Raw genomic sequence first — 14,791 nt, forward strand, 5'->3', positions numbered from 1 at the left:
ATCAGTAAAATAAGATAAGAAAAGGGTTTTGTGACGATTTCTTTGTTTTATTTCAGGACGTAATTAATTGTGATCAATCATCAATACATTACATGTATATCTAAACTAACTTAACGCTATATATAAATGGACGGATAATAATAACCACTTATCAAGATCACATTATCAATTACCGATATATAATAATCAAATGGACGGATGAAAATCTCATTATTTCTGCAGAAAAAAAAACCTAATAGGCAGAATAAAAAGAGTACTATATAATAAGTTTCATTTCATTTCATTTATTTATTTCAATATAAACTTACAGTGTAGCACCAAAACGTTTACATGAGACTTACGACTATTAGGTTACATTATGAGTTATACCTATATCTAAGAAAGAAAGTTACCATCAGATATATTGGGAGCGGCCGAGGTGTTCACAAATATCTGATCAAAACCTCAAATCAAGACGTTAAAATGCATGCTCAGATATTTCTGAGCACCTTGGCCGCTCCGATGTATCTGTTGGCGTCTGTATCTTACTCAATGGTCCACAAAAGACAACACGACGTCTATCTCCGCGTGACGGCGATTCCATGTTATTTTCCGCCTCCAGCCAAAGTAATGTGCGCCTTAATCCGTGGTGTTAAGGTCCATATACGCCGACACATCGTCTATCTTCACGAGACGCCGATAGTCGACGTTTTCACCGCACATCGGACATTTGCCTTCTTCTTGAAGCAATCTGGGAAACAAATAGATATATTTGAATGCACTGACGTGAATGGCATGGTATTGCGGTTGCATAATGAATGAAACAATGTATGAAACAAGTATGTGATCATCACACTCAAATAACTCCAGTATGCAGCTCAGCAGGTCACTTAAACATTGCAAATCTCACGTTTGTCAGGTGTATCTAACTCAAAGGTGTGTAACGCATCAATACTGGCTGCCCACAACCCGTCTACAAGTCTACGTCAACGTGTCAGTCATGTCACTTCGACACAACTAAATTTTCCTTCTACACGGAAGCCTAAATCTCATTTAATCCTATTGTAATATATTCGTCATCTCTATCTCCGCGTATTATTTGGTATATAAATAGTGCTCTAGGCGAGGGCACTAAATTGGCTCTCTGATCACTTGGAAATATTTCGTAGAATCTGCTTTCACGCTCCAAACGGCGAACTGCGCCTCGACCTGGGCGAACCAAACTTCCGCATCTTCCGCCCAAAATGGTGGTAATCTCATGGCCAACCGATCCACCGCGGCGACTGATCGTTCGGGCTCTATTTTCTCGCAAACGGAATCTTCGAACTCGTCGGTCATTTTTAGGGTTCCGTAGCCAAATGGCAAAAAACGGAACCCTTATAGATTCGTCATGTCTGTCTGTCTGTCTGTCTGTCCGTCTGTCTGTCCGTCCGTATGTCACAGCCACTTTTCTCCGAAACTATAAGAACTATACTGTTGAAACTTGGTAAGTAGATGTATTCTGTGAACCGCATTAAGATTTTCACACAAAAATAGAAAAAAAAACAATAAATTTTTGGGGTTCCCCATACTTCGAACTGAAACTCAAAATTTTTTTTTCATCAAACTCATACGTGTGGGGTTTCTATGGATAGGTCTTCAAAAATGATATTGAGGTTTCTAATATCATTTTTATCTAAACTGAATAGTTTGCGCGAGAGACACTTCCAAAGTGGTAAAATGTGTCCCCCCCCCCCCCGTAACTTCTAAAATAAGAGAATGATAAAACTAAAAAAAATATATGATGTACATTACCATGTAAACTTCCACCGAAAATTGGTTTGAACGAGATCTAGTAAGTAGTTTTTTTTTATACGTCATAAATCGCCTAAATACGGAACCCTTCATGGGCGAGTCCGACTCGCACTTGGCCGCTTTTTTTGAAAATTTTGAAAGTCGCGGGTCACCAATTTAGTGCCCTCGCCTAGAGCACTATTTATATACCAAATAATACGCGGAGATAGAGATGACGAATATATTACAATAGGATTAAATGAGATTTAGGCTTCCGTGTAGAAGGAAAATTTAGTTGTGTCGAAGTGACATGACTGACACGTTGACGTAGACTTGTAGACGGGTTGTGGGCAGCCAGTATTGATGCGCCACAGGTGTATCTAAGCCAAAAATGACGACCTTATTACATCATCTTTTGATTTTGGGTTTTTAGGGTTCCGTACCCAAAGGGCAAAAACGGGACCCGATTACTAAGACTCCCCTGTCCGTCTGCCTGTCACCAGGCTGTATATCATGAACTGTGATAGCTATACAGTTGAAATTTTGACAAATGATGTATTTTTTTTTCGATGATGTAGATTTCTGTTGCCGCTATAACAACAAATACTAAAAACAAAATAAATAAATATTTATGTGGGGCTCCCATACAAGAAACGTGTTTTTTTTTGCCGTTTTTTTGCTTAATGGTACGGAACCCTTAGTGCGCGAGTGCGACTCGCACTTGGCCGGTTTATTCGGCTAATATTTGTACTTACTCGGTAAACTCAGAGTAGATGGCGGGAAAGTCGCACTCGGGGCACGCCGTCAAGTCTTCCTTCACTATATGTAAGCCCTGGAACATACAATATCACATCATTAAAGCGATGCTAATTTTTAAATTTATTTTAAGTTATGAAAATAAATTCAATAAAATAAATTATTCTTGTTTAGTTTAAGTTTTATTTTTAAGTTATATTTTTATTTTTTAGGTTTACCTCTGTGAAAAAGTTACGTGACGTTCAATGTGAGGCTGTATTAAGTAGCCGATTTGAGTAAACTTCCCATCGACTTTTAAAATAAGACGTAGTAAGTCAGTAGGCATGTATTTGCACAGAATAAGTAGGTACAGTCACCACACGGGATTGTTATGCCATTTAAGATCGGTTTTCCTAGGATAGCGGTGCCGTCATATAGCGGCCGTCTCCATACTAAATAATACGGCTAAATATGGATGTCGTAGTATTTGTATGGAGACGGCCGCCATATGACGGCACCGCTATCGGAGGAAACCAAAGCTTTAGGGTTCTTGCTAAATTGGAAAGTCAATAATAGCGTAAGTATTGAACAACCAATTTAGCTAGGACCGTAAATGGCGCAACAATAGCGGAGCGTGATGGTACAAGTGTGTTTAGGTGTATTTTTTTTTTGTTTTTCGTCATTTTCCTTTGTTATTTATTATAATATACCTAGTCATTTTAATTTGCAGTAAGTTGCTAAGCGGGGGAGGTGTTCAAAATTACCTTGACTTATTCATTTAATAATAAAGTCGCGTCAAGATCATTTTGAACACCTCGCCCGCTTAGCAACTATTGCTGCTGACTGTACCATCGAGCTTATCTGAAGACGGACTCAGAAGGTGGCCATAGATCCGTGATAATCTCATCCTCTTCCTTCGGACCCCCCGCAAGATGACCTATCCGCGTTAGTGTTTTTTTTTTTCCAAATTATAAATTTCAAATTACAATTTATTCGTGCTAAATAATAGGATCGCATAAATTGACGGCGATGCGAGTTGCCGTTGCAACTTCATCCAGTTCACCTAAGTCTCTGCAACCCTGGTACATGCGAGCCGGGAGTAAGTTGCGACTCGCCATTTCAACCTCCGCGCATGCTACGCGCGGCATCTGCTACGTATTATGTCATCTTCTACGCGGCTTGTGCTACGTTTGATTTGTGCGCCGAGTTGCTACACTCCTCTGTGGTCCTGGTACAACTCTCCTACGATCGAGCCGTGACGCTTCACGTGAGTGCTTTTAGCGTATATCTGCTACGCTGCGGGAGTTCGTTATACGCATAGACTAGGAATCCTCTAGACTGAGTTTAGAGCAATTATTTCATGAAACCGATGCTGCCAAAAATACGGGGGTGCGGGGGGACGAGGTGAGCGAATCCCGTGCCGTGATTGGTCCGTTCAAAGACACGGACCAATCACGGCACGGGATTGACTCGAAGATGGAGTAAAACTACCGTATAAGTGGCAGAGGGGGTAACGTTACTATGCTCAGTCTAGAGGATTCCTAGTCTATGGTTATACGCGATTGCATATGCTGCGCTCATCTATTGCACTGACATTGCACTGTTTCTGCGAGTTCAATGTATATGGAAATAAATAGAGCTGATAGTGCCGAGATGATTTGCAGTGCGCGTCACGATGAGCTTGAGGTGGGCGAGGAATACCTGCAATGCATGGTGACTACGTGCAGTAAGTTATACGCGGCAAAGCACTATATAATTAATTATGTTTGGGTCATTGACGTATATCTCAGGACTGGCCTAAAGATCGGTTTTCCTAGGATAGCGGTGCCGTCATATAGCGGCCGTCTCCATACTAAATAATACGGCTAAATATGGATGTCGTAGTATTTTTATGGAGACGGCCGCTATATGACGGCACCGCTATCGGAGGAAACCAAGGCTTTACGGGCAATAAGAATTGGGCATGAACGGGGTCAGTACAGCGGTGACAGCGCTACAACGCGATTGGTTCGAATTCGTGAGTGACACCGCTGGACTAGTACCATTTTTAGTGTAGGCTTGTTCTTGACTCGTCCTGAGATATACGTTGCTTTGGGTTTGTTAGAAGTACAGTCAGCGATAAAAGCTTGTATCAAAAATACTCACAGTAGCGATGCACATGGGCAGCGTGGCCTGGCAGCGTGCGCACTCGAGCGCGGCGTTAGGCACGGGCGCGGCGCAGTGCGGGCACGGCGTGCACGGCGGGGCCGGCGTCGGCGTGCGCGGCAAGTGCCGCACGGCTGACTCCACCTTCTTCACGTATTTAGGGTCGATCTGAAGGTTAATAAGCCATAAGCCTTATTATCATACCTCGCAACCGAGCTAGCAAATCTGTAGCAGTTGTACGTCAGGGTTATCACTACTACGCATAAACTAAAGTACAAAAAATATATTTTCTTTGTTTTCAAACACACCAATATTATCAAGCAATAAAAATTCCATGTTAATATTTGAAATAAATGCAAAAACAAAACGTGATTTTATAAACAAAATAACAGATACATTGAGACGCATCTAATATTGACATTGACCTGTTAATTTATATTATTTGACAGTAAATTGAACCGGGTTATATCGGAAGAGGGTCAACAAGGTTCTCGATCAATTTTATTAATCTTACATACAATAAAGTTAAAGCAAAATGTTTCATCATAATCGCCAACCCTGACACAAAACTGTCATATGCTACGGTTTTGCTAGCTCCGTTGCGGGGTATGCTTATTATAGCCCACTACTATGGTGTCTCTCGTGTCCGTCAGCTTCGCTCTTCCGGCAATCTTTCTCTGTCTATACCATCTCACCGGACTGGTTACATGTCAGATTCCTTCTCTATTCAGGCAGCTCGCCTTTGGAATAGTCTCCCTGTCAAAATTAAACAGTGTCCGAGCAGGTTTGCTTTCAAAAAATCCTTAAGTGAGCACTTTGCTGGCAGTACTGGAAAATCTTAGTGTTTCTGCTTTGTAAGTTCATCTGAATTCATATGTATGTGTATGTATATGTATGTATATATATATATATATGTGTGTGTATATTTATATATGTTTATGTCTGTGTATTTCTTATGATTGTATTGTGTTCGTACAGGTACGTAATTGTTTCATCTATACCACATATTTTTTGCACCGCCTACAACTTATCTGCTTTGCCTAAAGGTTGACTGGTAGAGAATGCCTTATGGCATTAAGTTCGCCTTTTGTACAGTGTGTTCTCTTATGTGCAATAAAGATTAAATAAATAAATAAGCCTTCAGTAAGAAGTGCATATACTTGGAAAAATTCGACCTATGCCGCTGTGGCCCGGTGGCCGAATGGCACAGGCACCTGCCGCGATAGCAGAGGACGCTGGTTCGATTCCAGCCTGGGGCACTGGAGGCCTTAGTCACTTTTTCTTAGTATATGACATTTATTTAAGTTTATGAAGGTTTATTCATTTTGGAGTAAGGAAAGATGCCTAACAAGAGGATTACTAAAAATAACGCTGGCGCCCGACGTAGGGTGTATTCGTGCTTGTTGCCTATACATGCAACAAGTCTTCGCTTCGGCGAGACACAGCGATCGGACCTTTCGTTCCCGCCTATGGTTTTCGCCTTAGCCGAAGCCAGTCGCGCAATATCGTGACATGCCGTTAGTGTAAGTGTATCTAACTAGTACAGTCCGATCGGACACAGAACCGACATTTAATTAGCACAACGTTACAGTGGCGCCCAACGTGGGGTAATATACAAATATACGTGCATATGCGTATATGTACATACGAGCTGGTGCATGCCTTACAAATATACGTTCCTGGGAACATGGGGCCTTGCCAAGATGACAATCGTTGATAAACAACGCCAATCAAAACTTAAAAAATATATGTAAATAATCACGTAACTCTTCGTCACCCCGATACATTTTTTTCGTTTGTCGATGCACGATTGCGATTGCCATCTTGGGTAGGCCCCCAGCACATCTAACCCTATAGTGGTAGTGGTGGCTATAGTCATTCGATTTGTAGCTGGCCCCGAAGGGCTAATCCTTTGTCTATTGTTAAATAAAACCGCACGTGCTACTTTAATTTAAATTACACGACCCTTTTTTTTACAGAGTAGCACTTGCGGTTGCGGTAACCATAGACAAAGGATTAGCCGTTCGAGGCCAGATACAAATCGAAAGACTATAGTATTGGTACCTGTGCCCGGTACTCTGGCTGCATGAGTACGCGCGCCCAGTGGTGCGCCTGGTGCTTCAGCCCAGCGCGCAAACACTCGATCACCGTCGACGTCAGAATTGACACTTGATCTGAATAATTAAACACATTCTAATTATTATTATTTTCATCACAAAACCGTTTTTTTTATAAAACAAAATTTATCACCTTTTTTCTTTACATTTATTTTACACATTTTAAAGTATTTGTGGAAACTTTTCTGTAATAACATAAAACGGATTATATCGCGTAGTATAAATTCAGTATAGGTACGCGATATAATCCGTTTTAATAGTTTTATTTTATGAGTAACTATCGCGGTAACCGAAGACAACATTTTCTGTAATATTTTGGAATTACCTTAATGCTGTAGTTCTTAAGTTACTGAATGACACCTCCTTTACACATATGCGACCGATATTTGGACAGATAAACGTTGTTTTACCAAGTGCCAGCGGTGTTTGGCGCCATACAAATTTTTAAAGGGGTGAAATTTGAAATAGTTGAGAAAAATAAATAGATGTGGGGGTGGTTTGTCGACAAAGCTAATAGTGGTAGCTACACCATAACTGTCCAGCCACAATGCAGGTATATATACTCTCCCGGCCGGTTTCAACCACGGCGACTGTTTCAACTCCGCTGCCGAAGACGTTCGTGTGCCCGCGTGTGGCTCGCGTAGCCGATCTTATTAGTAATGGGCGGACGACAGATGCAATATACGTCAAAATCATGTTGTCTTATTTAAACCAATTTTAATTACATACGTATACATCATTTGACATGATTTTGACGTATATTGCATCCGTCGTCCGCCCATTACTTATTAGCAAAGACCCGTGCACACAACGGGCAGGTAAGGACACCATTGCCACAATGTACAGATTATGAGTTATATGAATACGTACGTTGGTGTGTGGGGAAAAAGCTGACGTCCTTGGCGGTGCGGCAGAGCAGCTGCGCCGCCAGCTCGTGCCGCCCGCGCCGTACGTGTGTGCGTACCTAAAAAATTTAGGAAAAAAATAGGGTTATAGTTTTCGGCCGAGCAATTGACCAGAAAACTCCTTCGTTTGATTATTCTTCTGATCTTTATGATTAACCCTAACAACAAAGTCACGAAGTGGGTCTATTTAGAGTCTAGATTTAGCTGGGCTCTCGTTGTTTCCCATAAAGTTTTAAGTCATAATGTATTGTTTGTCATATTATCATTAGTCATAAAACTGAAACCGTTACATTTCATGGTTTTCGTTAGGATATCCTATAGATAGGTTAGATTAGGTTAGGTTTGCTTTATGGCAATCCTGAAGTGACGAGTTTCTGAACCAAATAAATTATGACTAACGAAAATGCGGGCAAACAATACATTATGGCTTAAAACTATTTGGGAAACAATAGAGACCCGATATAATTACTCATACTCATACTCATTTATTTGTAAAGTCATTTTACACGTCAAGGAAGAAAAATATAATAGCAACAAAAAATACTTAGTACATAACTAGCTGTTGCCCGCGACTTCGTACGCGTGGATTTGTATATTGGTGGTTATATATTCTACATTAGCTTAGAACATTATGCAGCAAGAGATTGTGGTAGGACGGTTAATCATTTCTTAATTATTAATATTATACAACGCATGAGACTTGTCTTTCACAACCTACGAAGTTTCAAGCCCCTAACTGAATAAAATTGTCCTCGATGTAATCCCTCTAAACCCCCTTAGAAGATTTTCATGTCCTCTATTTAATAAAACCTACTACCTAACTACCTATTTACGAAGTTTGAAGTTCCTAGCTTTAAATAAAATTTGAACCCTATACAAACTTTCAAACCCTTTTTAACCATTTTAGGGGATGAATTTTTTAAAAGCTGAAATTATTTTTCTTGGTATTCTAAGGTATTCTAATAATATGCCTTTATACAACGATTCTAGTCCCGCACTCAAAAAAATGTTTGGCCTCCTCTGAAATTAGTTTTCTTCTGTTTTGATAAAATACATTTTTACGAAGTTTCAAGTATGTAGCTTTAAATAAAATTTGAACCCTATACAAACTTTCAACCCCCTTTCGACCCTTTAATTAAGAGATGAATTTTTATAAACGCTGAAATTACTTTTCTCGTATTTTAATAATATACCATTTTACTACTCACAAAAATGTTTGATCTCCATACAAAATTATAAACCCTTTTTCACCACCTTGAGGGATGAATTTTCGAAAACACTAAATGAGTTTTCTTCGCTTTTAATAAAATACCTTTTTACGAAGTCTCGAGTTCCTAGCTTAAAATATAATTTGAACCCCATACAAACTTTCAACCCCTTTTTAACCCTTTTAAAGGATGAATTTTTAAAAACGCTGAAATTAATTTATTGCCCGTTTAAAATAATACCTTTTTACGAAGTTTCAAGTTCCTAGCTTAAAATAAAATTTGAACCCCATACAAACTTACAACCCCTTTTTAACCCTGTTAGGGGATGAATTTTACAAAACGCTGAAATAATTTTTCCTGTCTTCTAATAATATTCCCAAATAGAAAGATTCAAGTCGCGCGTTCGAAAAAATGTTTGATATCCATACAATCTTTCAACCCCTTTTTCACCACCTTAGGGGATGAATTTTCAAAAACGCTGAAATTAGTTTTTTTGTATCTTAATTTAATACCTTTTTGCAAAGTTTCAAGTTCCTAGCTTAAAATAAAATTTGCACCCTAAGACGAACTTTCATCCCCTTTTTAACCCCCTTAGGGGTTGAATTTCCAAAAACGTTGCAATTACTTTTTTTGTAATCGGCTATTATGCCTTTCTAAGAAGTTTCAAAGCATTTGTAATGGATTCAATCTTTCAACCCCTTTTTAACCCTGTTAGGGGATGAATTTTACAAAACGCTGAAATTACTTTTCCTATATTTTAATAATATCCCGAAATACAAAGATTCAAGTCCCGCGTTCGAAAAAATGTTTGATATCCATACAAACTTTCAACTCCTTTTTCACCACCTTAGGGGATGAATATTCAAAAACGCTGAAATTAGTTTTCTTGTATTTTAATAACATATATTTTTACGAAGTTTCAAGTTCCTAGCTTAAAATAAAATTTGAACTCCATACAAACTTTCAACCCCTTTTTAACCCTGTTAGGGGATGAATTTTACAAAACCCTGAAATAACTTTTCCTGTCTTCTAATAATATCCCCAAATACAAAAATTCAAGTCCCGCATTCTCAAAAATATTTGATCTCCGTACAAATTTTCAACCCCTTTTTTACCACCTTGGGGGATGAATTTTCGAAAACGCTGAAATTAGTTTTCATGTTTTTTAATTTAATACATTTTTACGAAGTTTCAAGCTTAAAATAAAATTTGCACCCCAGGACAAAGTTTCATCCCCTTTTTTACCCCCTTAGGGGTTGAATTACCTAAAACGTCGCAATTACTTTTTTTGTCATCGGCTATTATGCCTTTCTAAAAAGTTTCAAAGCATTTGTAATGGATTCAAACTTTCAACCCCTTTTTAACCCTGTTAGGGGATGAATTTTCAAAAACGCTGAAATTACTTTTCCCGTCTTATAATAATATCCCTATATACAAAGTTTCAAGTCCAACACTCACAAAAATATTTGATCTCCATACAAACTTTCAACCCCTTTTTCACCACCTTGGGGGATGAATTTTCGAAAACGCAGAAATTAGTTTTCTTGTTTTTTAATATAGTACATTTTTACAAAGTTTCAAATTCCTAGCTTAAAATAAAACTTGCACCCCATACAACCTTTCATCCCCTTTTTAACCCCCTTGGGGGTTGAATTTTTCAAAATCGCTTCTTATCTCTTGTACACTTTATAAATTCAACCTTGTGTGCAAATTTCAACTTTCTAGCTTTTGTAGTTTCGGCTCTGCGTTGATGAATCAGTCAGTCAGTCAGTCAGTCAGGACACTTGCATTTATATATATAGATTAATACGGTTAAAGGTCAACATTACAGTGGGTAATAATAATTAATACTCATAATTTATTCAATAAGAATTCCTCGTTAAATCGGATTCTAAATTCCTCGGAATTCCTCCTAATTAGGTAGGTAGGTAGGTACCAGTATGTAGGCGTGCAGCGTGGCGGCGGCGTGGCGCATGTCGCGCGGCACGGGCAGGCCGCGCGCGCGCAGCGACACGCACATGGCGCGCAGCACGTCGCGCGCCGCGCGGTAGTTCCCGCTGCGGCACTCGGCGCCCGCTATTATCACCTGACACCAGAGAAAACGGTTCAAGGGAAAAGAAAAGTAAAAAAGCCGGCCAAGTGCGAGTCGGACTCGCGTTCCGTACATTAAGTCCGACTCACGCTTGATTGCACATTTCTAATAGGTTTTTCTGTCATCTATAGGTATTGAACTATTTTGTATATATTTTTTTAATTGTATACCATCTAGTTTCAAAGGGGGGGGGGATGGTCGGACAGAGAGACAGACGCACGAGTGGTCCTATAAGGGTTCCGTTTTTTTCCTTTTGAGGTACGGAATCCTAGAAATCCCCGAAAAAAAATTAACAGCGCGATCTGATGAGAATCTAAAAACCATAGGTACCAAATAAAACCATGTGTTTATCAGTTATCACACATCCTTCACTGGTTTTCTGTAAAAGTAGAGTAACTTACGGCAGTCTTGGCCGCCTCCGCGAACTGCCGCTTGGCCATATAGAGCCGGAACAGATGTTTGGGCTCCCGTGGAGTGCCATCTGTCTCGCCCAGCAGGTATTCTATCAATCTGTGCAAATAATTATATACATTAATGTCACATACAGAAAAACTAAAATTCTCGGCAGCATCAATAGCGATGCTGATAGCTTCATCGCCCTCTCTCACTCTTACCGCATTCACCAGGACTCTGCTGATAAATGTACTTGCTTCTTCTACTGTAATTGACTAACCTCCTAGTTGGGCTCATCCTCCCCAAGTTTTCAGCAGGTGGGACATGGCCTTGCTGTATTCAGCGGCACTCGCTGGTGGTTCTGACTGACCTCCTAGTGAGCCTCTCGTCATCAGAGGCCGCGGCTGCGTCAATAGCGACGCTGATGGCCTCATCCTCCTCGCCCCCAGTCTTCAGCAGGTGGGACATGGCCTTGCTGTATTCACCGGCACTTGCTGGTGGTTCTGACTGACCTCCTAGTGAGCCTCTCGTCATCAGAGGCCGCGGCTGCGTCAATAGCGACGCTGATGGCCTCATCCTCCTCCCCCCCAGTCTTCAGCAGGTGGGACATGGCCTTGCTGTATTCACCGGCACTCGCTGGTGGTTCTGACTGACCTCCTAGTGAGCCTCTCGTCATCAGAGGCCGCGGCTGCGTCAATAGCGACGCTGATGGCCTCATCCTCCTCCCCCCCAGTCTTCAGCAGGTGGGACATGGCCTTGCTGTATTCACCGGCACTCGCTGGTGGTTCTGACTGACCTCCTAGTGAGCCTCTCGTCATCAGAGGCCGCGGCTGCGTCAATAGCGACGCTGATGGCCTCATCCTCCTCGCCCCCAGTCTTCAGCAGGTGGGACATGGCCTTGCTGTATTCACCGGCACTCGCTGGTGGTTCTGACTGACCTCCTAGTGAGCCTCTCGTCATCAGAGGCCGCGGCTGCGTCAATAGCGACGCTGATGGCCTCATCCTCCTCGCCCCCAGTCTTCAGCAGGTGGGACATGGCCTTGCTGTATTCACCGGCACTTGCTGGTGGTTCTGACTGACCTCCTAGTGAGCCTCTCGTCATCAGAGGCCGCGGCTGCGTCAATAGCGACGCTGATGGCCTCATCCTCCTCGCCCCCAGTCTTCAGCAGGTGGGACATAGCCTTGCTGTATTCACCGGCACTCGCTGGTGGTTCTGACTGACCTCCTAGTGAGCCTCTCGTCATCAGAGGCCGCGGCTGCGTCAATAGCGACGCTGATGGCCTCATCCTCCTCGCCCCCAGTCTTCAGCAGGTGGGACATGGCCTTGCTGTATTCACCGGCACTTGCTGGTGGTTCTGACTGACCTCCTAGTGAGCCTCTCGTCATCAGAGGCCGCGGCTGCGTCAATAGCGACGCTGATGGCCTCATCCTCCTCGCCCCCAGTCTTCAGCAGGTGGGACATGGCCTTGCTGTATTCACCGGCACTTGCTGGTGGTTCTGACTGACCTCCTAGTGAGCCTCTCGTCATCAGAGGCCGCGGCTGCATCAATAGCGACGCTGATGGCCTCATCCTCCTCCCCCCCAGTCTTCAGCAGGTGGGACATGGCCTTGCTGTATTCACCGGCACTTGCTGGTGGTTCTGACTGACCTCCTAGTGAGCCTCTCGTCATCAGAGGCCGCGGCTGCGTCAATAGCGACGCTGATGGCCTCATCCTCCTCCCCCCGTCTTCAGCAGGTGGGACATGGCCTTGCTGTATTCACCAGCACTCGCTGGTGGTTCTGACTGACCTCCTAGTGAGCCTCTCGTCATCAGAGGCCGCGGCTGCGTCAATAGCGACGCTGATGGCCTCATCCTCCTCGCCCCCAGTCTTCAGCAGGTGGGACATGGCCTTGCTGTATTCGCCGGCACTTGCTGGTGGTTCTGACTGACCTCCTAGTGAGCCTCTCGTCATCAGAGGCCGCGGCTGCGTCAATAGCGACGCTGATGGCCTCATCCTCCTCGCCCCCAGTCTTCAGCAGGTGGGACATGGCCTTGCTGTATTCGCCGGCACTTGCTGGTGGTTCTGACTGACCTAGTGAGCCTCTCGTCATCAGAGGCCGCGGCTGCGTCAATAGCGACGCTGATGGCCTCATCCTCCTCCCCGCTAGTCTTCAGCATGTGGGACATGGCCTTGCTGTATTCACCGGCACTTGCTGGTGGTTCTGACTGACCTCCTAGTGAGCCTCTCGTCATCAGAGGCCGCGGCTGCGTCAATAGCGACGCTGATGGCCTCATCCTCCTCGCCCCCAGTCTTCAGCAGGTGGGACATGGCCTTGCTGTATTCACCGGCACTTGCTGGTGGTTCTGACTGACCTCCTAGTGAGCCTCTCGTCATCAGAGGCCGCGGCTGCGTCAATAGCGACGCTGATGGCCTCATCCTCCTCGCCCCCAGTCTTCAGCAGGTGGGACATGGCCTTGCTGTATTCACCGGCACTTGCTGGTGGTTCTGACTGACCTCCTAGTGAGCCTCTCGTCATCAGAGGCCGCGGCTGCGTCAATAGCGACGCTGATGGCCTCATCCTCCTCCCCCCCAGTCTTCAGCAGGTGGGACATGGCCTTGCTGTATTCGCCGGCGTGGAAGAAGAACTTGCCGGCTAGGAGGTGGTTCTTCTCGCCTTCGAAGTGCAGCGCCAATGACCTGGACGTCACATGCGCTATAGATTATGGGCTATACGAAGATTTATGACAGGAGCACCACCCGCAGCAAATCTGAGATTTTGCGTAAGTGACCCGTTGTAAAGACATTTTATTATGTCCGAGTTTCACGGGAGTTTTCTAGTTAATATATCATATATGTATTGTTAATTTAGGGATTAAGTTTGTTGTGAAGCAACAAAAAGGTACAACTATTTACTAAAGTTATAAATATAAGAAACGGTTCTACTTCTAAAACAACAAATTGGTTCAACCTACCTGAAATCCTCCGGCCTCGCCTGAGACGTCTGTATCAAGATCTCCCCGTACAGATGCAGCTTTCCATTCTTTCTAGCCAATTGAAATGCCTCGTCGTAACATAGCGACATCACTAGAAACTTGATCGCTGATGATGGATCATCACTGTACAGAAAATTATGACACATGTTAAATTTTTGTATAGTAAGATGCATGTAGGATGCCAAATACTTCAAATAATGAGCTAAATTCTGACACTGGATGGACTTTAATATAATGAAAGTATGAGCGATTTTCGAAATAACTAGAGATTCTGGAGTGTTTGAAATTTCCCGAATACACTTTACCTAACATCACTATTATCTAATCTTTTGATGTTTTTTTCTATTCAAAGTATTCAGTTAAATAAAAGTTATAACTATCTTGGATCAAAATTGTTGCAGACTTTTCTTGGTCTCTACCACAATATTTTGACCTATACTTTGTAAAACAAGTGTCGTCCTGAAAGCATC

At 42.7% G+C, this 14,791-nt stretch overlaps 1 protein-coding gene across 1 annotated transcript in view; it reads right to left on the reverse strand.

Annotated features, from left to right (window-relative positions):
• Positions 1-557: 557 nt before the first annotated feature.
• The window catches only part of LOC134662709 (WD repeat-containing protein 19), a 32,456-nt gene continuing 18,222 nt past the window's right edge, over positions 558-14,791 (reverse strand). Inside the window, exons 17-25 of the mRNA XM_063518980.1 lie at positions 14,301-14,444; positions 13,843-14,025; positions 11,356-11,464; positions 10,799-10,948; positions 7,620-7,713; positions 6,697-6,806; positions 4,633-4,800; positions 2,508-2,584; positions 558-730 (exon numbers count right to left, since the gene is read on the reverse strand). Coding sequence (XP_063375050.1) covers positions 619-730; positions 2,508-2,584; positions 4,633-4,800; positions 6,697-6,806; positions 7,620-7,713; positions 10,799-10,948; positions 11,356-11,464; positions 13,843-14,025; positions 14,301-14,444 — 1,147 coding nt within the window. The 3' untranslated portion in view covers positions 558-618. The remainder of the gene's footprint in view (positions 731-2,507; positions 2,585-4,632; positions 4,801-6,696; positions 6,807-7,619; positions 7,714-10,798; positions 10,949-11,355; positions 11,465-13,842; positions 14,026-14,300; positions 14,445-14,791) is intronic.

The sequence above is a fragment of the Cydia amplana genome, chromosome 3 (assembly GCF_948474715.1).
Source record: "Cydia amplana chromosome 3, ilCydAmpl1.1, whole genome shotgun sequence".
In the NCBI taxonomy this organism is placed as follows: domain Eukaryota; kingdom Metazoa; phylum Arthropoda; class Insecta; order Lepidoptera; family Tortricidae; genus Cydia; species Cydia amplana.